The 20,462-nt window shown below is 43.1% G+C and overlaps 5 protein-coding genes across 7 annotated transcripts; 3 read left to right on the top strand and 2 right to left on the bottom strand.

Moving 5' to 3' along the window:
* Positions 1-717: 717 nt before the first annotated feature.
* Positions 718-2,454, top strand: baalcb (BAALC binder of MAP3K1 and KLF4 b). Its single transcript, XM_077735632.1, has 4 exons — positions 718-906; positions 1,323-1,577; positions 1,817-2,010; positions 2,071-2,454. The coding sequence occupies exons 2-4, from the start codon at positions 1,409-1,411 to the stop codon at positions 2,212-2,214; spliced, it is 507 nt and encodes a 168-aa protein (XP_077591758.1). The 5' UTR covers positions 718-906; positions 1,323-1,408; the 3' UTR covers positions 2,215-2,454.
* Positions 2,394-4,063, bottom strand: nme6 (NME/NM23 nucleoside diphosphate kinase 6). The gene is made up of 6 exons (XM_077735619.1): positions 3,723-4,063; positions 3,489-3,584; positions 3,194-3,296; positions 2,968-3,007; positions 2,730-2,890; positions 2,394-2,654 (listed from the first exon to the last, which is right to left on the bottom strand). Exons 2-6 carry the CDS (start codon positions 3,579-3,581, stop codon positions 2,512-2,514), a joined length of 540 nt encoding a protein of 179 aa, XP_077591745.1. The 5' UTR covers positions 3,582-3,584; positions 3,723-4,063; the 3' UTR covers positions 2,394-2,511.
* Positions 4,064-8,362: 4,299 nt separating this feature from the next.
* On the top strand, positions 8,363-12,573 carry eif2b4 (eukaryotic translation initiation factor 2B, subunit 4 delta). Of its 2 annotated transcripts, none has more exons than XM_077734349.1 (13): positions 8,363-8,478; positions 8,960-9,009; positions 9,079-9,214; positions 9,283-9,477; positions 9,548-9,630; positions 9,982-10,073; positions 10,140-10,254; positions 10,323-10,399; positions 10,594-10,696; positions 10,758-10,885; positions 10,953-11,311; positions 11,370-11,609; positions 12,415-12,573. In XM_077734349.1, exons 1-12 carry the CDS (start codon positions 8,457-8,459, stop codon positions 11,567-11,569), a joined length of 1,560 nt encoding a protein of 519 aa, XP_077590475.1. In that variant the 5' UTR covers positions 8,363-8,456; the 3' UTR covers positions 11,570-11,609; positions 12,415-12,573. The 2 variants fall into 2 exon arrangements, with proteins under 2 accessions (XP_077590475.1, XP_077590483.1); XM_077734357.1 differs by having other exon boundaries at positions 11,370-11,605; positions 12,415-12,520.
* Positions 11,833-13,506, bottom strand: atraid (all-trans retinoic acid-induced differentiation factor). Its single transcript, XM_077734389.1, has 7 exons — positions 13,241-13,506; positions 12,937-13,067; positions 12,753-12,821; positions 12,593-12,664; positions 12,403-12,524; positions 12,237-12,337; positions 11,833-12,166 (listed from the first exon to the last, which is right to left on the bottom strand). The coding sequence occupies exons 1-7, from the start codon at positions 13,331-13,333 to the stop codon at positions 12,062-12,064; spliced, it is 693 nt and encodes a 230-aa protein (XP_077590515.1). The 5' UTR covers positions 13,334-13,506; the 3' UTR covers positions 11,833-12,061.
* snx17 (sorting nexin 17) lies at positions 13,477-20,423 on the top strand. 2 transcript variants are annotated; one of them, XM_077734370.1, is made up of 15 exons: positions 13,477-14,499; positions 15,736-15,810; positions 16,024-16,141; positions 16,689-16,753; positions 16,997-17,107; positions 17,182-17,272; positions 17,344-17,431; positions 17,736-17,805; positions 18,053-18,145; positions 18,212-18,415; positions 18,613-18,741; positions 18,828-18,905; positions 18,989-19,063; positions 19,142-19,183; positions 19,247-20,423. In XM_077734370.1, exons 1-15 carry the CDS (start codon positions 14,440-14,442, stop codon positions 19,358-19,360), a joined length of 1,413 nt encoding a protein of 470 aa, XP_077590496.1. In that variant the 5' UTR covers positions 13,477-14,439; the 3' UTR covers positions 19,361-20,423. The 2 variants fall into 2 exon arrangements, with proteins under 2 accessions (XP_077590496.1, XP_077590505.1); XM_077734379.1 differs by having other exon boundaries at positions 13,502-13,585.
* The last annotated feature ends 39 nt before the right edge of the window (positions 20,424-20,462 follow it).

Genomic DNA, 20,462 nt, shown 5'->3' with positions numbered 1-20,462 from the left:
ATATTGAACACGCTGTCTACTGGATGCAAGATTCACGAGGGCCCTACCACGCCTTTGCTAAATCAATAAATAATTCTGACGGTCAGTGTCCCACAGAACAGTTTTTCTTAAACTTTTCATGTTTAAAATAAAAGTTAAAAACAATGAACTCTACTGAAGTCATGATTTTTCCATCGACCAGTGAAGGTAACACATGGATCACAATGGGTTCAGAAGTATTGGAACATTTGGAAACTGTAATCATTATTATTTTTATTTAATCGTCTGCTTTGTCTGATTAGTAATCAAAAAAGTGCATTGGTGTAATGGAGTAAAAAAATAATCAACAATAGTGCGTCCCTTTTCGTCAAAATTGGGAAAAGAACTCCCTCCTGTGGACAAAATCTGAGCTACAAGAGAAGTGACCTAAAAACACCAAATTGGCATCTTATTTAGCAAAATGCGAGTACATACATAAGAATACCTAATTATATATTTGCATAAATATATCTGAGTGAGAAATGTATATATTGATTGTTTTTAGGGAGGTAAACGTTAATGAATCATGAAAAACAACATTTTCAAGCAGATTTAATGATTAAGAATCTGTCTTTCTTAAAAAAATGAAATACATAAGCATAGAATAAAACTAAATTCTTTTAATTCCGAATTGAATGGTCATCAGCAGTACGTGAATATGAATGAAGCTGTCAAAACATGAGAGCACGTGTGTGTGCGTGTTTCTGGGTGGGTGATGGTGTATATGTGGGGGGATTTGCAGAGCCCCACCGAACGGCGACACCAGATGAAGACGAGAGAATACGTCGAGACGATCGAAAATCTCCTTCCAACTCACCTCCATCTTCCTCATCATCCGACAGCAGCTTCCATCACTGTTTCTTCCGAGCTGTTACGGTGCTGTTTTTGGTGTGTATCACTAGTCAAAAAACACATACGTACGTGTACTCGAACAGCGTGGGATGTGTATACAATGTAGTAACGTTTATGAATAGTAATATGGAGGGTAGGCTGACATGTTGATTGTTTTGGTTGTATTGGTGTACTATTGCATCGTATGGAGAGGTGCCCATTATATTTTCATATGCTTCTGGTGACAATTACATATTTAGATCGTGTACATACAGCATATGTATTCATCAAGCTTAATATATAGTTTCAGTAGGAGGAAAGAATTTTGTGAAAATGGGCTCAATTAATAGGTTTGAAGACTGGTACTGTTGTATTAAGACTATTTTTTTCTCAAGTAAAACACCTAATGGGTGCCTTGAGTGGTCGTCAGCCCTCCCAGTCCAAATAATTGGGCGTGTGTATTGTCGTCGCAGATGTTTGCAGACGGGAGTGATGGGAGAGCGCCACGCAGGCCAGAGGTCCGCTAGGAAAAGCTGGTGAAGACGCCAACGGGTGAGCCATGGGATGTGGCGGCAGCAGAACAGACGCCCTGGAGCCTCGCTACCTGGAGAGCTGGACCAAGGAGACCGAGTCCACCTGGCTGACCGGCACCGACACCGACCTCCCGCTCTCGTCCATCCGCGGCATCTCGTCCGACGGCTCCGTCTGCGAGAAAAACTGCAGTCCCGGTAAGGTCGACAACACCACTTTTTTCAGCTTTGAACCATGATTGTCATTTTCTCCAAAATGACTATGTTTGACAAAAATATTTTTTTCCCAAAAACGTGACACTTGAAGACCATCTAGTTGAAAAAAAATCAACACATGGTATTAATGATCATACTGGTACACCATAACGATGGTCTCTACCCAAATCTAGTACGACAAAAGTTAGCATTAAGCTAACATGACGACATTTTTTTTGCAGTCCCCGATTTCTTCGAAGATGGCCTACCGACTCCCGCTGAAGCGTACCTCAAAGTTTGTTCGGAGGCCAGCCTCGCCGACGCCCGAAATGACAGCGCCCGCCCGGATCCGCCAACCCCTCCGACGCAGCAGGGGGCGCCGTTGTCATCCGGCACCACCGTCCAACGCACAAGTGTCCTACATACCGAAGAGATTGTAAGTAACGTCTTACATCTCCTACGACGCCCGTTTTTGAGCTTGTCTCGTCCCCGTTAGACAAAATGGGAGGACAACCGCATGTCCACCAAGCAGGTGACCATCACAGTGACGCAGAGCATCCACCAGGTGGACAAGAACGGCAAGGTCAAGAAGTCGCTGACCACCTACGAGGTGATGAAACCCGCCGAGGCCGTCAAGTAAGGGGTGCTGCATGGCTGAAGGCCAAACATTTTGGAATATTTGAGGGTTTTGGGCACAAAAAAGTGTGCGTTGACGTTTTCATGGAAAATGGATGAGAAAAATGTCAAATTTTGGGTTTGCCCAGATACTGTATTATTTTGAAAGAAGTATATTGTAATACTTGGATGAATAGATTGATATTTTGTCAAGATACATAAGTGTATTTTATTGAAATGAAGCATTACACCAATAAAATTGCATATAAATGTAACAGCCCACTCTAAAAAAAAAAAAATCGACACAGGTGGTCCTCCATCGTTACGTCTGTACGTGGACGTGTTTTTGAGAATCGTAACGTATCCTTCCCGAGCGGAACGCCGGCTCCTCCGTCTCCAACCAGTCCTCGGCTTTAAAATCTGGGAAGAAAAACACCATTTCCCTCTGAGCCGACTCGACGGAATCTGGAAGGAGAAAAAATACTGGATTTGGAAAAAATACAGGCAAAAAATGTCAACTTGATCGGAGATTGGCCGCACCGGAGCCGTGAGTGGTGTTGCGTGTATCTGTGAGCCCGAAGCGAGCCCGTAAACAGTCGGGGGAGCTGTATCGAGCTTGGAAAACTTTGGTGGGTCCCATCAGTCCTCTCCAGTGGCGAATGGCGTCCTCTCGGGCTAAGATGTACGCACGCATGGGGCCACTGCGGGTAAAAAAAACAATAAAACACATCAATTAGGTCAACCAGGCTGTAACGGTTAGTTATGCTATCCTGCCTACCTTGACATGAACTCAACCAGTCTTTGATAGAAGAATCGCTCTGAAAAAGACATTGCCATGGCAACCACAGATCACCATTGGGGGATCAGATGGGGTGAAAACATCATTTGATTGAATAAATGTGGTATATTTGACCTCCTAAAACATAACGAGGCAGACTCACACACCCACTCACCTTGATTAATTGTATATGTTCTATTTTTGAGTGAAATAATAATTCCCCCACCTGAATGCTCAGCATAAAATTTCTGCGAGTCTTGCCGTTTCCACACCAGATCTTTGCGTCGAACAATAGCAAACTTGTTGTCGAGGATACTTTGGTGAAGAGCCTGGAAGACAAAAATATGACATTTTTGTGGCTAGAATTCAATATTTAGGGATGCTACTCCCATTCTTAGATAGAATTTGGTTGATTCATGGGAAAACAACTCTTACAAATGAATTGTAAATGCATATAATTCTATTCTAATCCCTAGAGTGGTATCTGGATAATTATAAAATGCAATTTTGATAGTATGTACCTCCAGAATGACAGGATTAGCCACTGCGTCTGGTTTTATGACCGCTAGGGTGAGCTGCAGCACTTTGGACAACCCTCGAGTAGTTAGCAACATTTTCTTTAAAAAAAAATAAAAGGGAAAATGAGGTAATATATGGATTACATATAATAAATTAACAGTTTACACGTTTTAATTTATCTTACAAGAATATTACTGTTAGCGCCTCGAACAGTCATTTAATCGTTCTAAACCTACCAGAAGTCGCCTTTTGACAGCTTTAGAAAATTCTGTAGATATTTACATTCTGATATAATAATATTTAAAGTGTCGTTTCATATAGAGCAATCAAAATTGGTGAATAAATGTGTTGTTTATAATCTACGTGACGAAAGAAGAATATTGAGTCCTTCACTCAAATGTGTCCCTAATACTCGTCCGTTTGTAATGTTCCTCCTACAAATCTGGCCTGGTATTTTATTTAAAAATCAGTTATCATAATTTCTCATCTATTTATAATTGTGGGATTTTTTGAATATATATAGCGATCAAAAAAGGTTAATATATCTGTCGTTTATAATTACGAAACGAGAGAACACTTAATTCTTCACTCAAATGTGTCCCCAAAACTCGTCCGTTTATGTTTTGTTCCTCCTAAAATTATAACCTGCCATTTTATTTAAAGGCTGTTATATGAATTGATAATACATCTAAATTCTGAAATATGTAAAGTTAGTTTCATAGAGCAATCAAAATAGGTTTATAAATGCGTACTTTAGAATTACGATACAAAAGAACATATAGTCTTTCACTCAAATGTGTCCCCAGTACGCATCCGTTTGTGTTTGTTCCTCCTACAAATGTAGCCTGGTATTTTATTCAAAAATAAGTAACCTTAAGTGCTGATATATTTACATTCAGAAATGTTTAAAGTGACTTTAAATTGCAATCAAAATATGTAATTAAATGTGTCTTTTTATAATGACGACACGAACAAACACTTAGTCCTTCACTCAAATGTGTCCCCTGTACTCGTCCGGTTGTGATTTGTTGCGCCTACAAATGTAGCCTGGTATTTTATTTAAAAATAAGTTATATTATATTGTTCATACGTTATAATACGGTGCAATGCTAAAATATATACACTTAAATGGTTAAAACAAAAAATTAACTCATGAATTAAACCGTAAATGTTCCAAACATGTAATTGCGTACTGATGCCACAGGAGGGCATTAAAGGAACAGAACCAACAATTTTAACTCATACTTTATTTGAATTTTGCTTGAAACGTTTTGAATAACCCTCGAATCAAGTTAGGTCGTCAACGACTGTAACACCTTTTTAGCCTCTATTTAAGTCATTTTTAATACCCAAGCTCATGTGAACAGCACGGCCCAAGTTTAAATATGGCAAGTGCGTGCCAACTGTGCCAAAGGGGCCACACCCCGGCTGTTCGTGGCGGTGGGGGGAATAAAAGAAGATGGAGGGTGAAAGTAGCACCAATCTCGCCCACCTGTCCCGGTTATGTGACTTTGCGGTACGACGCCACAGTTGTCAGGGTGTCGGTGTTCAACGATGGAAAAGATTAGCTAGCCGGGGACAAATGTTTCGAGGGAGTCCTTTTGGACTCAAATTCAAAAGCTGGAGTGTTGTAAAAGCAGTTAATCTTTTCATTCGCGCTTTAAAACTTTATCGGAGTGTCACGACGCAGCGCGCACAGTTGTCGCCGCTCCCTTTTGCTCGGGGCAGCTGAGCCGGCACCCCCACGGGCGCTGGCCAATGACACGCTCGTTGGGGGCCACAAGACTGGATCGTAACTCAAAAGTGGCTCCGAATGTCTTATGTCCACATATCTGAGGTATCCTGATTCTGAAGGGTGCACTATTGTCGAAAAGTATATATAAATATGTCATAAAAATCTCCCTAACGACTCTCTATTTTTTCATTTTGCCTGAAAATGAGTCTCCTATTGCGAGTTAAGTTCAACAAAGATCCAAGGGCAGTCTCTCCTGCTGCGACCTGTGGGTGTCATGTCGACGCCTCATTAGGACGCCACACAAAAGCCACACACGCAAAGGGTGCACCGTCAGATACATTGGGAGCCCCGTTTCGAGTCAACTAGCTTCAACGATCTGGCGCAAAATCCTCACCTGTTCCCTCTTTGGCCCTAAATGCTGGCGACCTTTGAACTTTCTCCTCACAACAGCTGCGTCAACTCGGCCGTCGGGCAACTGGCGAAGGACAGAGGGGGGATTAATCCTGCCGCGGTGGCTAATGAGTCAGCAACGGCGTATAAAAAAAAGATTGGTCATGTAACTCATTTTAGGTCATTTCATGCAATGGAGTCAAATAAAACGATTGGACATTTGTCATTTTTGTCCGGTGGAATGCCTGAAAAAAAAATGTTAATATGGTTGACGGTCAAAGAGGCCCAAATTTGACCGCTGCAAGGCATCCGCGCGGAACACATGGCCTCCGCTTCATTTTCCTCCGCCGCAAGCACAAGCCAACGCGCTAAGGTCAACACCTGCGTTCTAAAATGGGCGCACGGGGTCGCGGCGCGATAGGAACCCGGGCCGGGCTTCACAGAAAGCCGCGGCTTACATTGAAACCCGAGGCGAGCCAGGCCTTCGCCGCCCGCAAATAGCCAAGCGCTTAATTTTTTTCGCTCCCTTCCGGGACGTGTTCTAAACGGGACGGTCGTGGGACATTTCCCGCGGGCCTCAAATGCAACGTTTCCACTCGCGTCAGCTACGCGCCGGCCTATGTCGGGCTAGCCCGGCCGTATCGGGTGACCTTTGACAAATTGGAATCTGGCCCTTCCCGTGACAGTAAAACATTTATTTTATGGCCAGGTTGGATTCCCTAGTTAGTTTCGTGTCATTGACATGTTTGTAAGGTCACAATTGCCCCGTTTTTTTGCCTAAAAATCTGTTTTGGACGAGAATGCTAAACCAAAACAAAGGCCGCGTGCCATTTTACAAACTCATTCATTTGACCCGAAGGAAACCGTCAGCTGCGAACGCCGCCAACACATGCCCAACCCACAGTCGAGGCATTGTTCCTCCATGAACCCCCCCAAAAAAGAGAATTCATTGACATGGGCTGTAAAACGGAGGCCGGGTGGCGTGTTTGGGAGCAGGTGGGGGTGGGCTCCGGGTGTTGGGTGTCTCGAGCCCGGCGCCGACAGCTGAGAGCTGTGATTTCACAGGCCGGCTCGCCAGAGTCCGGCCCCCCGATTGGGTCGGACGGCGGGCGCGAAGGAGAGGCCTAAAGGACACCGACAGGTGGGGGGCCGCTCCGGACTCCTGGGGGCGGCTCGACTGGCCTCCCGCGTGTAGAAAAGGCAGAGCGGACGGGCCCGCCACTCTCACAACGCGGCCCGACCAGGACCGACTACAACGTTTTCTTTTTGCTCTTTTGATTTCTTTCTTATTTCTTTTGAGGCGTCCATGATGGGAACGAGTGTTTGTCGTGTCGTTTAGCCTGCGCTATGGTTAAATTCAATGACAAGTGACCATTTGCTCTCATCCCAAAGCTAAAGAAAAGGTTAGTAATCCAGTTTTTGCTAGCTTAAACTTATTGGACATGCTAAAATGCTTGTATGCTCATTATACAAGTATAAAGAGATTCTTTATGTGATAGAAATAAGGGAATATTAGAAATATTTTTAATAATCAATCTTTAAAAAAATAAGTAAAAATAAATATGTAGATATCCATTATTTATGTGAAAAAGAGAAACTAGGAAACTGGACATGTATGGCCGCCATTTTGTGTTTCAATCTAAATTTCAGTAATTAACTGCAAAGAACTTTACCAAAAGCTGAGCTAACTAGTTTTAGCTAATGTCCACATCTTGGACAAAAGGACCACCAATTATTTGTCCAATCCATCTTTTTTGTCATCTTTCTTCTTCTTCTCCTGGGAAAAAAAAACACACTTTCCATCCCACGCAGGATCCGGCGACCATTGCCTCTTGGGAGAACATGCTTCCTTATATCCCCATATTCATACAGCCACTTATGGAATGTAAGGAAGTGTGTGGTTCCAAGTTGGACTCCATCTCCAAAGGAAAGAAAAAAATGGGGGCTCGTGTCGGGACGAACAGGTGAAAGGAAGGCCGCCACTTTTAGAAAAAGGCCCGAGGATTGACGGGGCGCAGCTGTCGCCCCCTTTATAGCCGCCCGAAAGGGGCCTTCGGGATGTCAACTACTTTGGGACTAAGCAAAGATCTAAAAATAGGGATTGATGCTTCGTTTTGTGGATTGGGGACGTCCATTTTGAAACGTGTCTATGTTTTTTTTTTTATTTCTCTAGGTTTTTCTCCATCTTTTTTGACTCAGCTGATGCAACACCTTGCCGTGGCTGGTCAAACGGAACCAAGTCAGGTGATTCTGTGAGGTTTGGTCCCCTTCAACCAGCTACTGCGTCGTGAATTCAGTCAGCGGTGGTCGGAGATTTCATCTTTTTTTTTCAATATTTATGTATGTGGATGTGCATGTTAATAAAGGGTTGTCAATAAACCAATAAAGGAACACAAGTGTTGAAGGATTTATTGCACAAAGCGCACATTTTTTCCTATAAGAGGTGATAAAAAAATGATATGACAATATATTTCATTTTAGTGACAATTTTATGGCTGTAAAAATAATACACTTTGAATTATTTTTCCAAAAACCTATAGGTTTGAATATAGCACAATATACCCACAATAACCCCCAAGCACACACATTTTTTTACTTTATATGAAGATTATATCATGCTATATACATGTTAAAAACACATAAGGAAATTACATATATATTAAAGTGTTGTTTTTTCACCAAAGAACTCAATGGCTTGTTTAATTGAAAAAGAAAATGTCATTTTCGTTAATATACACTGTATCCGTGGAATGGTTAAAATCAAGTTTGTCTCCACTAGAGGGCGCGTCACACGGGTTAGGGGTGAAGTTTTGCGGTTACACCAGGAAACGTCACATCCTGGACGATGGCTGACAGCGTAACATCAGGTGTGTACGAAGCGAGTGTAAACTGTGCCTTTTCGGACTTTTTCCGCGTGGTTTTGTTGTTTGCAAACAAGTGAGGGGACGAAAACTACCATAGACTTCATAACTAGTGTTTATAAACCCCATTATCTCACTCGTAATTGTGTTATTTTTCCTAAGATAGCCGAAAAGCTAATGCTAATGATGGGGTTTCTTTGGTTTGACAGCATCATTGCATCATTCTGTTTGTGGTATTCCTTTTCTTCCACAACATACGAGTAATGTCAATGTTAGTTCTTTGACAAAATGTCGTTATTTAACTCGTTGGCTGTCATTAACGCCGCTAGTTGTCAAATCCTTTTGAACTGGGAAAAGGCGAATGAACAAATGTTCGGAAAGATCTGACGAATAGTGGCGCCAATTTCACCCTCAGATCTTTTTTCGTCAAATGTACAACCTACTCTTAAAGAGACAGACGTAAGACATTTTTCTGTATCTTCTTTAGATACAATTGCTGAAGAAAATGACAAGAAAGCAGAAATAGAGCGGACAAAGGTGATTCAATTAGTTTTTTGTTCATGTTAAACAAATGTATTCATTTATGCCGTGTCATTTGACGGACAGAACGAAGGCCGAGAGCTGACAAAAGAGGAGAAACAGCGATTAAGGAAAGAAAAGAAGCAGCAGAAGAAAAGCAAAGACAAAAAAGATGACGCCCCGAAAACTGACATGTCCCCCGCCGCGCCACCTCCCCAAAAAGGTACGTGACCTTTCTTATTATTAATATTATTTTCTGCCTAGTACTTATTTTACACATGGACATTTCAGCGCCTTCCACCGTGCCTTGCGCCGACGTTAGCATAGCGTCGGACAAAGCGGCTAAGAACAAGATGGAGGTCAAAACTGAGAGAAGACCCCGGCACGACTCGGACAGGACCAAACAGAGCAAAAAGCGAGACGGCAGCCAGCAGCAGGCCGCCATCACCGCCAAAGCTAAAGTACCACCTAGCGAGCTCCAACCCGGTAAGTCGCATGGGGGAAGCCGGCTTTCGTGGCATTTCCATGCTCACTGCTGTGTTTTTTTCCTCCGCAGTGGTCAAGCGTCTTCCTGAGCACGTCCAAGTGGACGACCCAGATGTGAACAAGAAGCTAGCCAAGAAGTTGGAAAGACAGAAGGTAGGTCGCGGCTAGCATAGCAGCTAAAGAGAACTAGCAAAGCACAGCTCGCATCAAAAAGTTGATGTATTTAATTACTCAGTTCACCAAAATGGTTTTTCGTGTATACTTTTGGCCATTAAATTAATTTTCCATAATAGCATGTGCTTTGCATGTGACGGTGCCATTTGTTTCAGACAAAAGAGCACCATTCATCACTAAAGGTACCATAAAAAGGCTTCGAATTTGAAGCCTTTTGCTGTGTTGCTTTTGTGGAAATTTTTCTTCAGGTGGATTTGCAGTGTTTTGCTATTCTTTTATTTGTGCTTGAGCTGATAGTGATAAATTAAAGAACACAACGTATACTTCCAGATTCCACTTCGATCAGACTACGGCTACAAAGTCAGCCTTTTTTCACATCTGCACCAGTATAGTCGGAAAGCCCCTCTCACGCAGCAAGTCAGGTAAGATTTTCTATTTTCAAGCAGTCCATTTTGAATACATTTAATTTTTTTCCCCCACTCCATTAGCATCCCATCATCAGTCATCCACCCTGCCATCGTTCGCCTCGGCCTCCAGTATTCGCAAGGCATCGTGGCGGGATCCAACGCGCGCTCCGTGGCCCTGCTGCACGCCTTCAAGCAGGTTTGGCTGCCATTGACGGGAATAGATGTCCAACGGCTATAAGTGAAAGTATGCGTTTTTGCCATCAGGTGATAAGAGACTACAGCACGCCGCCAAATGAGGAACTGGCAAGAGACTTGGTCAACAAATTGAAACCTTACATAAGGTAATAAACATCTACTAGTACTTAATTAGCCTAATCAAGTCTACTTAGTCAAAAACAAGTTTTTTTAAATATAATTTTATTTGGGAGCTACATAGACTTTAATAAAAAATATGATATTAGTTTTCAAATGAACCAATTCCTAGCAAAATGTAGCGTTATTTGTTTTAATTTTACTTTATTTTTTCCTTCTACAGCTTTTTGATACAATGTCGCCCTCTGTCAGCCAGTATGGGTAACGCCATCAAATACATCAAAAAGGAGATTTCCAACATCCCAAGTCACTGCAAAGAAGATGAGGTAAAATTTATCTCATTTAATTTTTTAAAAACATTAACAAGCCCTTAAAAATTCTTCTCAGGCAAAAAGCAAACTTCTCCGATGCATCGACGGCTACATCGACGAAAAAATCGTCCTGGCGGGCAAAGCCGTGGCGGAAATCGCTTTCGAGAAGATCAGCGACGGTGACGTCATTCTGGTCTACGGATGGTGAGGCGGCGTTACCGCTGGGGGCGTTCCCCGCTCTCACGCTTAACTCTTGACCTGTCCGCACCAGCTCATCGCTAGTCAACAACATCCTTTGCGAAGCCTTCGCCAAGGGGAGGGAGTTCCGCGTCATCGTGGTGGACAGCAGGCCCAGGCTGGAGGGCCGCGAGACCCTCCGGCGTCTGGTCCGGCGGGGAATCCGCTGCACTTATGTCCTCATCACCGTCGTCTCCTACATCCTTCCAGAGGTGTCTAAGGTGCTGTTGGGCGCCCACGCGCTACTTGCTAACGGCTACATGATGTCCCGCGTGGGAACTTCCCAAGTGGCCCTGGCGGCCAAAGCCTTTAATGTGCCCGTGCTGGTGTGTTGCGAAACCTACAAGTTCTGCGAGAGGGTGCAGACCGACTCCTTTGTGTCCAATGAGCTCGGTGAGGAAAATGGCGTCCGCCCCAAGAGGATCCCTCGGCCTAACTGTTACTTTTTCAGACGATCCCGACGACCTGATCGTGACGCGAAAGGGCAAGACGCAGCTAGCGTCGTGGCAGGAGGTCCGCTCGCTGGGGCTGCTCAACCTGGTGTACGACGTGACGCCGCCCGACTTTGTGGACGCCGTCATCACCGAGCTGGGGATGATCCCGTGTACGTCGGTGCCCGTGGTGCTGCGCGTTAAAAGCGTCGACCAGTAACCCGGATCGAGTGCTGTGACCATGCAATAAAGAGGAGTATGTATATACACGTATTCACAATGATACTTTTTCATTTAAGTGGGTTCGCGCATGGGGTTTAAATTATATATGTATAAATGTCTATTGAAAGCAGTTTGTTTTAAACCTAGTATATTTTTATAGTTGTGTTACCATTTTCAGGTTTTTATTTACTTTGCCTGAAATGCTTAATAGAAAAGTAGTACCTTTGCGCCCTCCTGTGGACACTATTGGAACCAAACAGGGGCTTTAAAAAACATTTTAATGACGCATGCAATACAACAACGTTAGTGTTTGCCAAACAGCTTTACAATACAGTGCATTTATGCCTCCGATTTAACTCCTTGGCTTCCATTGACGGTGGCAGACGTCCAAATAAATACAATTTACAAGTAAAACACTTTTAAAAGAAAAATATTCATTCCCTTTTAGCTGACAGTAGATAAATCCACTTTTTTTTTTAAAAACTACACACTAGGGAGACTTTGCTTTTCTCCTCTGGGTGACCCACAGCAATAAAGAAAGCACAAATGTGGACGCTCCCAGAGACCCGAACACCTGAAAAAATGGAAACTCCCCCTGTCGAAGACCAAATTCAACAACAATGTAAAAACAAAACATAAATTTGAAAAATTAAGAAGTAACGTACCTCTCGCAAACACTTGTAACCGTGATAGTTGTCGCCGCAGTTGCATTCGAAGAAGCCCGGCCCATAGGGACCACACCGGGAGTACTCGGGACAGTTAACAGCTGTGAAATGATATATCTATTGATTATTGTATTTAAAAATAATCATTTGTATTTGGTAAACTTACACATCTTCCCAGGCTGATTACACATGCTCCTCTGGCCTTCACAAAAGCGCTGTCCTTCACTTATCTCCACCTTATCCCAGGAAGAATTCCCACCAGGACATGCCATGTCTGCAGGTAAAATCCTAAAATATATATGTTTAAAAAGTGAAAATACACATATGACTTTGATAATTCCCAACGCAGTGCTTACAAATAACTCAAGTTGCGAAATCCTTCAAATAGCGAGTCGCTCATGTTGATGATGGGGTTCAACGACAGGTCGCTGCACAAAAATAGTTTGACAAATTCAATCATATTAAAGCAATGAATGACAAAGTGTTAAATGGGAATAAAATGTGAATAATTAATACATTATTGAAGCACCAGATGCATCTTGAAGATTGTCAATGTGAGTTAAGGAACAGTTAGACAAGTCCAGCCTAAAAGACACACAAATACAGCAAATTATGAATGTTATTACTACTTTGTATTTCACATAACTTGCGTATAATTGATTACTAGCTAGCAAAAACATCAAATGTACACAAAGTATACCCAGTGATGCGTTGAGGGTCCCTCGTTTCATTTTGAAGGCAGCAGCGTCCCGCAATACGACCAGCGAATGAAAAGCAAAACTGACCCACAAATGAGTCATTTTGCAAAATCCCGCTACACCTTTTACATATCTGTGAACACAAAGTATAATTACTACGAAAATAAGCTACTGATTGTCTCTGATGCGTTATTAACACAATGGAAAACTCAGTATAGTAGTAACGAATGCGTAATTACTGCTTCATAGTGACTATTGCGTCATATAATAATAGCAAATAAAAAATGTAGCGATTCTGAATGGTACCTGCGGTTCGTTTTGTTGGTTGCTGGGGTAAATGAACAAATATAGGATGAAAACAAGAAATAGATGCGTCAGTGGGACATGCCCTGTTTTCATGTTTTCCAACTGTAGTCACATGACCTTAGGATAGCGGACATGCGACCGGAAGCCCTTCCCAAACGTTTGTTTTACTTGGCATTTTTTTGTAAATGTATCATTGATGTAAAAGTGTATAATTACAAGATATTTCACATAACAGAAAACAATAATAATACTAAACCACTTAAATGTTTTTTTCTACAGTACACCTCTGTGACGCCTTTTCCCGCTGTCACTTTGGGTCGCACCAAATGAAAGGAGCGCAATTGGGTACGTGTTGATAATGTTCTTTTCATTAACTAACATGATAGAATTCATAAGTTTAATATGTCATATAGAGAAGTTATGTTTAATGTGGGTGTCCAAACTCAAAGTAAACACGCCGTTATCTTAAACGGTATTGGTTAAACCTCCCCCGAATGTAAAGAAAATGGTATATGTCAGAACAGTTCCAATGTGTGCTTACGTACACTAAACAATGTTTGTATTGATAAAATGACACTTTTTTAGACACAAGTTATTTTTCTGTGGATTTATATTCGTTTTAATATACATGATAAATGTTAATTTGTTCATTATAGAGGGCGAGAGAGCTACTCGAACTAAAAACATAGAAAAATAAACCCCCTCACGCAGAGCAAATGGTTCTTTCCATCGAATCTGCAGCAACCAGCTGCATCTCCCATCCAGTTAATGACATCTGTTTGGCGAAAGTGAGCGGGATCTCTATTTAGCATTTTAAACTCGTTTTAGCTCAAGAAACTCTCACAATTTAATGAAGAAAGGCTATTTAACCACATTCCCGTTTTTAATGGAATTACTCCACAGTCGCGACATGGCTGCTTTCGTAGTTTGAAAAGTTTATGACCGACGTGGGAGAAGTTTTCCTTTTTTTATGTGGAAGCTAGCTTTACCGGAGGTGGATGCTAACTCGGCTCTCCTTCTGCCTGACACGGCGCTAACGGACCGAGCAAGCCGTGAAAGAACCGTGTGGATGCCTCACGCAACCCATTTGTCGCCAGCTACTTTCAGTACGGTGTATTTGTAATTTTTGTTATTGCTATCATCACAACTGTGGCGCCTTGAGCCTCGTAAAGCGAGGGGGCGTTCAGGTACTGCTCAACATGCATTTTTCCATACCCGAAACTGAGGTTCGTTCGGGGGAAAATGGATCTACCTATGTGGTGAGTACGAAAAATTCTTCTATTTTTCATGTATGAACTTATTCCTTTCAAACTTGGGTGAAAAACAGCATGAGGTCATTGCAGGGTTCCTAATAAAATGAAAAACAGCTGTAGCACATCGCCTGAGGCGTTCAAGGACATAGTGTAAATACACTTTCCTGCTGAATATAGTAAACTTTTGTTTTAGTCGCTATTTTTAGGGTTATGTTCATGGGGGAAGCATTAAGTCACGATTAAGCGACCAAAAGTAAACTAATACTACTGTGAAATTCAGCTTTACAGATACCTCCTTGATGTCCACGCATCTCCAAGCAAAGACGTGACGGTGTTTCTTAAATATGTGAAGTTTAGTTGCTAGGGAACTGCCTGGCCTTCATCCTGTTGTGAAGAAGCGCATCGCTGTCATAAATTTCTTCACATTTGGCTGCAGTCAAAACAGTCTTTGAATGAGGATTGTGTAATGTACTAAAATGTTATTTCCAGATGTGAAATTTGATTGCAAAATCCCCAAATTGCTATTTTTTGCTCTACTACCAAAAAGTTCGATATAGCACTACAAAATAAAGGACATATTTTTTTCCATTGACTGCCATTGATATTGACCCAGCTTCAGGAAATCTGTCCGATTAATCAATGAGCTCTTTGGACTTTTGAACAAGTTGCTTAACTAATTTGTCATGTGGGTGTTTCACAATAGCGACAAGGTTCACTTTGGAACGCCCTTTAAAATGTTATTTCAAATCTAATTATGGCAATTCTTCAAATTGAGCATATGTCGGACGAAGAAAAAAAATAACAGTCATAAATAATTGCAGTAAGTATTTGTGTAATTAAGATGTCATGAAAATGTCAATGAGTAAGAATTGTGTCATCAAAAAATTCCCACAATGCACTGGTGTGTGTTGGGTAAACAAACACTATTATTACTAATACTTGACTTTGCTGTGATTTCTGTGGTGTTGGGTGAATGCAGCTGCTTTTGTGCAAAGTCACTGTTCCTTCCTGCCCACTTGCAATGACTCCTGCGCACTCTTTCACCTCGCAAAATTAGCCACGTGTCGTCCTCCCCGCTAGTATAGACAGACGGACAGGGAGTCAAACTTCCTGTGTTCCATTTCCTTTTTTTTAAAAGTCCAATTTTGTTGTTCCTCTTGATAAAAACCTGTTTTGGTAATCGACAGCAATTGACGTCAATGGAGGAGTTAATGTTAACTTGTGTATGTGTCTATCCCGCAGGCCTACAACATCCACGTCAATGGCGTCCTGCACTGCCGGGTTCGTTACAGTCAACTCCTCGGGCTTCACGAGCAGGTGAGGCCAAAGTAGGGATGGCCATCCCATAATGCACTGCATGTAGACATAACAAGGGGACGGTATAACAATGTTGGTAGTCCAACAAGTCATGTATTCTTTATTAAAATAAGCAAACGTCTCCGTCCGCGCATGTCCGTGTCATCTCTTCTGACAGTTGCCCGGCAACGGGACGTCCTCGCGGCGCCCCCGATTACCTTTTTGTGCGTGCAGATAAAAAAGGAATATGGCGGCAACGTGGTGCCCTCCTTCCCCCCAAAGAAGATCTTCACGCTGACCTTGGCGGAAGTGGAGCAGAGGAGAGAGTTGCTGGAGAAGTACATGCAAGCCGGTTAGTTTTGGATCTGTCTGTATGTGTGTGTGATTTCTTACTTTAAAGTTAAAATTATACCTAAAATGGTGAAATCAAGTTGACGTTAAAGTGACTGACAGCCTTGCTTTAAAGGAACTGAAAGTGGATCTTTTGCTGACAGCATTAAGTGTCCCAATATGTGAATGTAGTGGTATTTTGTTGGGAAGCGGCCATTTTAGGCCTAGACAAGTAAACAGCGCTTTAATCCTGTTTGTGCTCATAAAAACACCCCCCCCCCCACTTCCACGTTCCCCACCTTGCTCCAAAGCGGACTTTCATCCCGCACTTTTTAAGCATATTACCCTTAATCTGAACCTTGCACGTACACAAACATGTTTGCAGAGCTGGCCACCGGACTCTTTTTTTTAATCCTCTCAGCGCCGCCGCGGAACAAGGGGGCGTTGTGGGAGCTCCTATTTGCTTCAGTGGCGTCACCAAATCCGCCTAGGAAAGAAAAATGAGCACCCCACCTTGTATGTATACATGATTACCGTGGGTTGAAATGGTGTATTTTTTTTTCCCGCAGTGCGCCAGGACCCGCTGCTCGGAGCCAGCGAGTTGTTCAACAGCTTCCTGAGAAGAGCACAGCAGGTCGCCAGACATTCTTTTTTTTAAATTTAAAAATTCATATTCACTTCACTGTCACAGGCGGTGCAAAAGTGCTGAAAAATTTTGGCAATCCATATTGCAAATGATGCCCAACTATTGGCCTGAATGAGTTAATATGAAATAAGGACATAGTTAGGAAAATAAGTGACTGAGAATCGGATTTCAACATTTATTTCAGCACTTTTTACTCTAATTTTAATTTGCCACCTTCCATGTCATTAACAGGAAACTCAACAGATCCCCACAACAGAAGTGGCTTTAGACATCAGCCTATCCAACGGTCAGAAAGTGACGGTGGACATTCTCAGCTCCGATCAAACAGAAGACGTGCTGGACGTAAGCCATCTTTCTTTTTACATTTATTCCCTTTTGATTTTCTCCAAATGACTCCAATCTTGTTTCTCTGTAAGGTGGTCGCCAGCAAACTGGACCTCCCCGAAGACCTGGTGGCCTACTTTAGCCTCTTTCTCGTCCGCGAAGGAGAAGATGGAGGCCTCACGTGTACGTGACGATACATCCGGGATGTCAAAAAGTGTTCACAGCAAGCTCATACTTATTTTTTTTCCTCTTAGTTGTTCGCAAGCTTCAAGAATTTGAGCTTCCTTACGTCTCCATCAGCAGCCTACACAACTCCGACTATCACATCCTCTTACGGAAAAGGTACAGTGTCCACTTTTCTCATTCATAAGCCAGCTTCTCCGTTTAGGAGTTTGTTTTTTTTTCCGCTTGGGAGTTTGGGGAATTTGAGCCTTGGCTGGCTTTACTCTACGACTGATGTTGACTCGCTTTTGCGCCTGGAGGGAAGCCATCCAAGTCCTCCTGACCTACTTTTGCCGTGCGTGTGGGACAGCGGCGGGGGGGAGATGGAATGCGAAAAAGTCGCCCCAGTATTAAATGAGGCGAGCGGGATTTGAAAAAGACGATATTTTCTGAGGTACTCATTGGAATGTTTGTTTTGGGGCAGCTACTGGGACATGGTGTACGACGGAGACGTCATGGACAACAGAGTTGGACTGAATTTGCTTTACGCACAGGTGAGTGAGGGAAATGGTACACATTACTATAAGCTGCAGCAAATGTAATTAAATTGAGGTAAGAAAAAATGCACACCCCCCACAGAGTTTCCTGTTTTGAAATGGGATCTTGACTAAAGAGGGATGAATCTGCTCTCACCATTTCTAAACCAGACTAAATGTGTTTCTGGTGTATTTACACCCAAAAAATTACCATTTCAAATATTATATTTTTTATTTTTATTTTTTGCTCTTTCCATCCTTGCAGACAGTGTCCGACATCGAGCGAGGCTGGGTTCTCGTCAACAAAGACCAGCACCGGCAGCTCAATTCTTTGCAGGAGAAAGGCTCCAAGAAAGAAGTAAGCATCCAACAATGCTTTCACCAATCCGGCCCAAACTTATTCCAATGTTTTTTTCCATTTCAGTTCATCCACTTGGGCCAGACGCTGAAGTATTACGGCTACATCAAGTTTGAGCCGTGCGCCACCGACTTCCCCGAGAAGGGCTGCCAGGTGATCGTGGGCGCCGGCAACAACGAGCTCAACTTCCACGTCAAGCTGCCCAACGAGCAGATGAAGGAGGGAAGCTTCAAGGTCACCCGCATGCGCTGCTGGAGAGTCACGTCATCGGTACGTTGCGTCCTTTAGCCAAATCCCGCTCCCCTCCCGCTCTCCCAATCAACGCAATCCGAGCTCATCAAGCAATTGAATTTGTCACGCGCGACAGCTCAGCTCATTACAGGGCCCTGGCGGCGCCATGAATTCCTCTACTCCATCATTAGCCTTGTTCATTTAGTCCGTATCATTTTTCTTCCATGGTTTTGCAGCAAGTCCCGACAGCCAACGGTAGCAACAACCCGTGCGCTTCCACCAAGTCTGACGTCAAACTGGAGCTGGCCTTCGAGTACCTGATGAGCAAGGACCGCCTGCGCTGGGTCACCATCACCAGCCAGCAGGTGAGTTGCCAGTCTTGTGGGATCGGACGTCCATGGCCGTCAATGGCGGCCGGCCAAGCACTCATTTCCATGACTCCCCCTTTCAGGCCATCATGATGAGTATTTGTCTTCAGTCGATGGTGGACGAGTTAATGGTGAAGAAGTCGGGCGGCAGCATTAAGAAGGTTTCTTACTTTTTAACATTTAACAGCTTTTTAAACAATTATTTTCCAATTAAAACTCACTTGCTCTTTTCCCTCCCGCTCAGATGTCTAGAAAGCGCCACAACGGCTCCGCTCGGCACCCCGATTCTCAGCAATCTGTGAAATCCCCCCCTCTGCTGGTATGAAATGGACCGGTCCGCGCCACCCTGCCACGACCCCTTCCCGACCTTTTAATGAACTTTCCCGTTTCCACGCAGGACTCTCCCGACCAGGGCCGCGAGCAAATCATCAAACTGTCGGTAAGTCCCACAAAGCACAAATCCGATGGACGTCCTTCTAACCCCGCCTCCCTCCCCCCACAGACCAAGCTAAATTCCGTCTCCCTACGAGGAATCGGCGCCTCCAGCGACATCGGCGGCGGTGGCGATTTCCACGGCAACTTCGCTTTCGAGGGCATCGGTGACGACGACCTGTAGCTCCGCCCCCAAACGTCATCACCTCCGCAGCGGGGTTCGTAGCCACCTGCCCAGAAAGTTTGATTTTTTTCCCCCCCACTTCACATCGCTATGCTGCAAATCGGTCAATTCCCGCGACCGTTCGGGCGACCAGTCACTAGTGAGAGCCTAAGAATTTTCCCGGGGAAACAAAATGAATGTTCAGATATGTACATACGTGCCAAAATAATTGTTAGTGACTCGCAGCTACATTTATATGCTAACTGGCCACCACAGAAGGTACATGCTAATTTTACATTTTTCTTTGACTAAACACCACAAAGCATACTCTGCGGTCCGCCATGCTTATTATTGGACTTCTATCGCTGTCAATGGCAGCCGGTGTACCCGACATCTTTTATTCGCGATGCCTTAATTTTTATTTTTTATTTTTTAAATCCACCAGCATAACATTTCTTACAGCAATCATCCAGCCTCTTGCGTGTTGCACACTGTAAAAAGTTGGGGGCGACGTCTTTGAAACTCCATGGCTGTTTTTATTTTTTTTAAAACAAGATTTCTCATAAATGCCAAATTCTAGTTTACTAAAGCGTTTTGCACAAGAATAACATGACGACGTCACTTTTAAAAAAATGAATCTATATGTGTATGTATGTTATACTACGTATGCAAAGTATTGGCGTTTACTAACACGGATCTTTTACTCGTAGTGCCGCCGCTTGTTTATCCTCCAGCAAATACAAACTAACGTGCCGACCGACCGCCTATCAGTGTTTACATTGTTTATTCTTTTTGAGTTGACAGACTTTTGTGCCATTGTCGCCATCATCTCAGAGGAGGACAAAAAAAAAATTGCAAAATAACAACGTTCATGCATTGCTGGCGACGAAATGAACAAAGAAGCATTCTTGTCTTAGTAAGTGCTTTGTTTTTCCATTTTTTTGGGGGGACGGGTTTATGCCTTCATCCGTTTGATTTTTGACAAATGTAAAAACTCGGGAAGCTAAAATGAAACATCTCAATTGTAAGCAATATAGTCAGTCATGCTTGGACCAACAATAAATGTTGTTATTCATCTGTTAAAGAGCTTCAAATGTTTGTTTTTTCCTTAAAAAGTATCTTG

The sequence above is a fragment of the Stigmatopora nigra genome, chromosome 2, assembly GCF_051989575.1.
Source record: "Stigmatopora nigra isolate UIUO_SnigA chromosome 2, RoL_Snig_1.1, whole genome shotgun sequence".
NCBI lineage: Eukaryota > Metazoa > Chordata > Actinopteri > Syngnathiformes > Syngnathidae > Stigmatopora > Stigmatopora nigra.
The sequence above is the reverse complement of the archived record's forward strand: the minus strand, read 5'-3'. Positions and strand labels throughout refer to the sequence as shown.

What these genes read in the sequence shown, in the direction of transcription:
- nme6 (XM_077735619.1), bottom strand. Translation starts at nt 3,581, where the DNA reads ATGTTGCTAACTACTCGAGGGTTGTCCAAAGTGCTGCAGCTCACCCTA. An exon ending in CTAATCCTGTCATTCTGGAG is followed by an intron (nt 3,297 to 3,488) that starts GTACATACTATC and finishes TTTGTCTTCCAG; the next exon opens with GCTCTTCACCAAAGTATCCT. An exon ending in CAACACCACTCACGGCTCCG is followed by an intron (nt 2,655 to 2,729) that starts GTGCGGCCAATC and finishes TTCTCCTTCCAG; the next exon opens with ATTCCGTCGAGTCGGCTCAG.
- snx17 (XM_077734370.1), top strand. Translation starts at nt 14,440, where the DNA reads ATGCATTTTTCCATACCCGAAACTGAGGTTCGTTCGGGGGAAAATGGA. An exon ending in TGAAATCCCCCCCTCTGCTG is followed by an intron (nt 19,064 to 19,141) that starts GTATGAAATGGA and finishes GTTTCCACGCAG; the next exon opens with GACTCTCCCGACCAGGGCCG. An exon ending in AGCAAATCATCAAACTGTCG is followed by an intron (nt 19,184 to 19,246) that starts GTAAGTCCCACA and finishes CTCCCCCCACAG; the next exon opens with ACCAAGCTAAATTCCGTCTC.
- baalcb (XM_077735632.1), top strand. Translation starts at nt 1,409, where the DNA reads ATGGGATGTGGCGGCAGCAGAACAGACGCCCTGGAGCCTCGCTACCTG. An exon ending in CGAGAAAAACTGCAGTCCCG is followed by an intron (nt 1,578 to 1,816) that starts GTAAGGTCGACA and finishes TTTTTTTTGCAG; the next exon opens with TCCCCGATTTCTTCGAAGAT. An exon ending in TCCTACATACCGAAGAGATT is followed by an intron (nt 2,011 to 2,070) that starts GTAAGTAACGTC and finishes CGTCCCCGTTAG; the next exon opens with ACAAAATGGGAGGACAACCG.
- atraid (XM_077734389.1), bottom strand. Translation starts at nt 13,333, where the DNA reads ATGAAAACAGGGCATGTCCCACTGACGCATCTATTTCTTGTTTTCATC. An exon ending in ACCAACAAAACGAACCGCAG is followed by an intron (nt 13,068 to 13,240) that starts GTACCATTCAGA and finishes TTGTGTTCACAG; the next exon opens with ATATGTAAAAGGTGTAGCGG. An exon ending in TAATCAGCCTGGGAAGATGT is followed by an intron (nt 12,338 to 12,402) that starts GTAAGTTTACCA and finishes ATCATTTCACAG; the next exon opens with CTGTTAACTGTCCCGAGTAC.
- eif2b4 (XM_077734349.1), top strand. Translation starts at nt 8,457, where the DNA reads ATGGCTGACAGCGTAACATCAG. An exon ending in TGCTGCACGCCTTCAAGCAG is followed by an intron (nt 10,255 to 10,322) that starts GTTTGGCTGCCA and finishes TTTTGCCATCAG; the next exon opens with GTGATAAGAGACTACAGCAC. An exon ending in GTCACTGCAAAGAAGATGAG is followed by an intron (nt 10,697 to 10,757) that starts GTAAAATTTATC and finishes AATTCTTCTCAG; the next exon opens with GCAAAAAGCAAACTTCTCCG.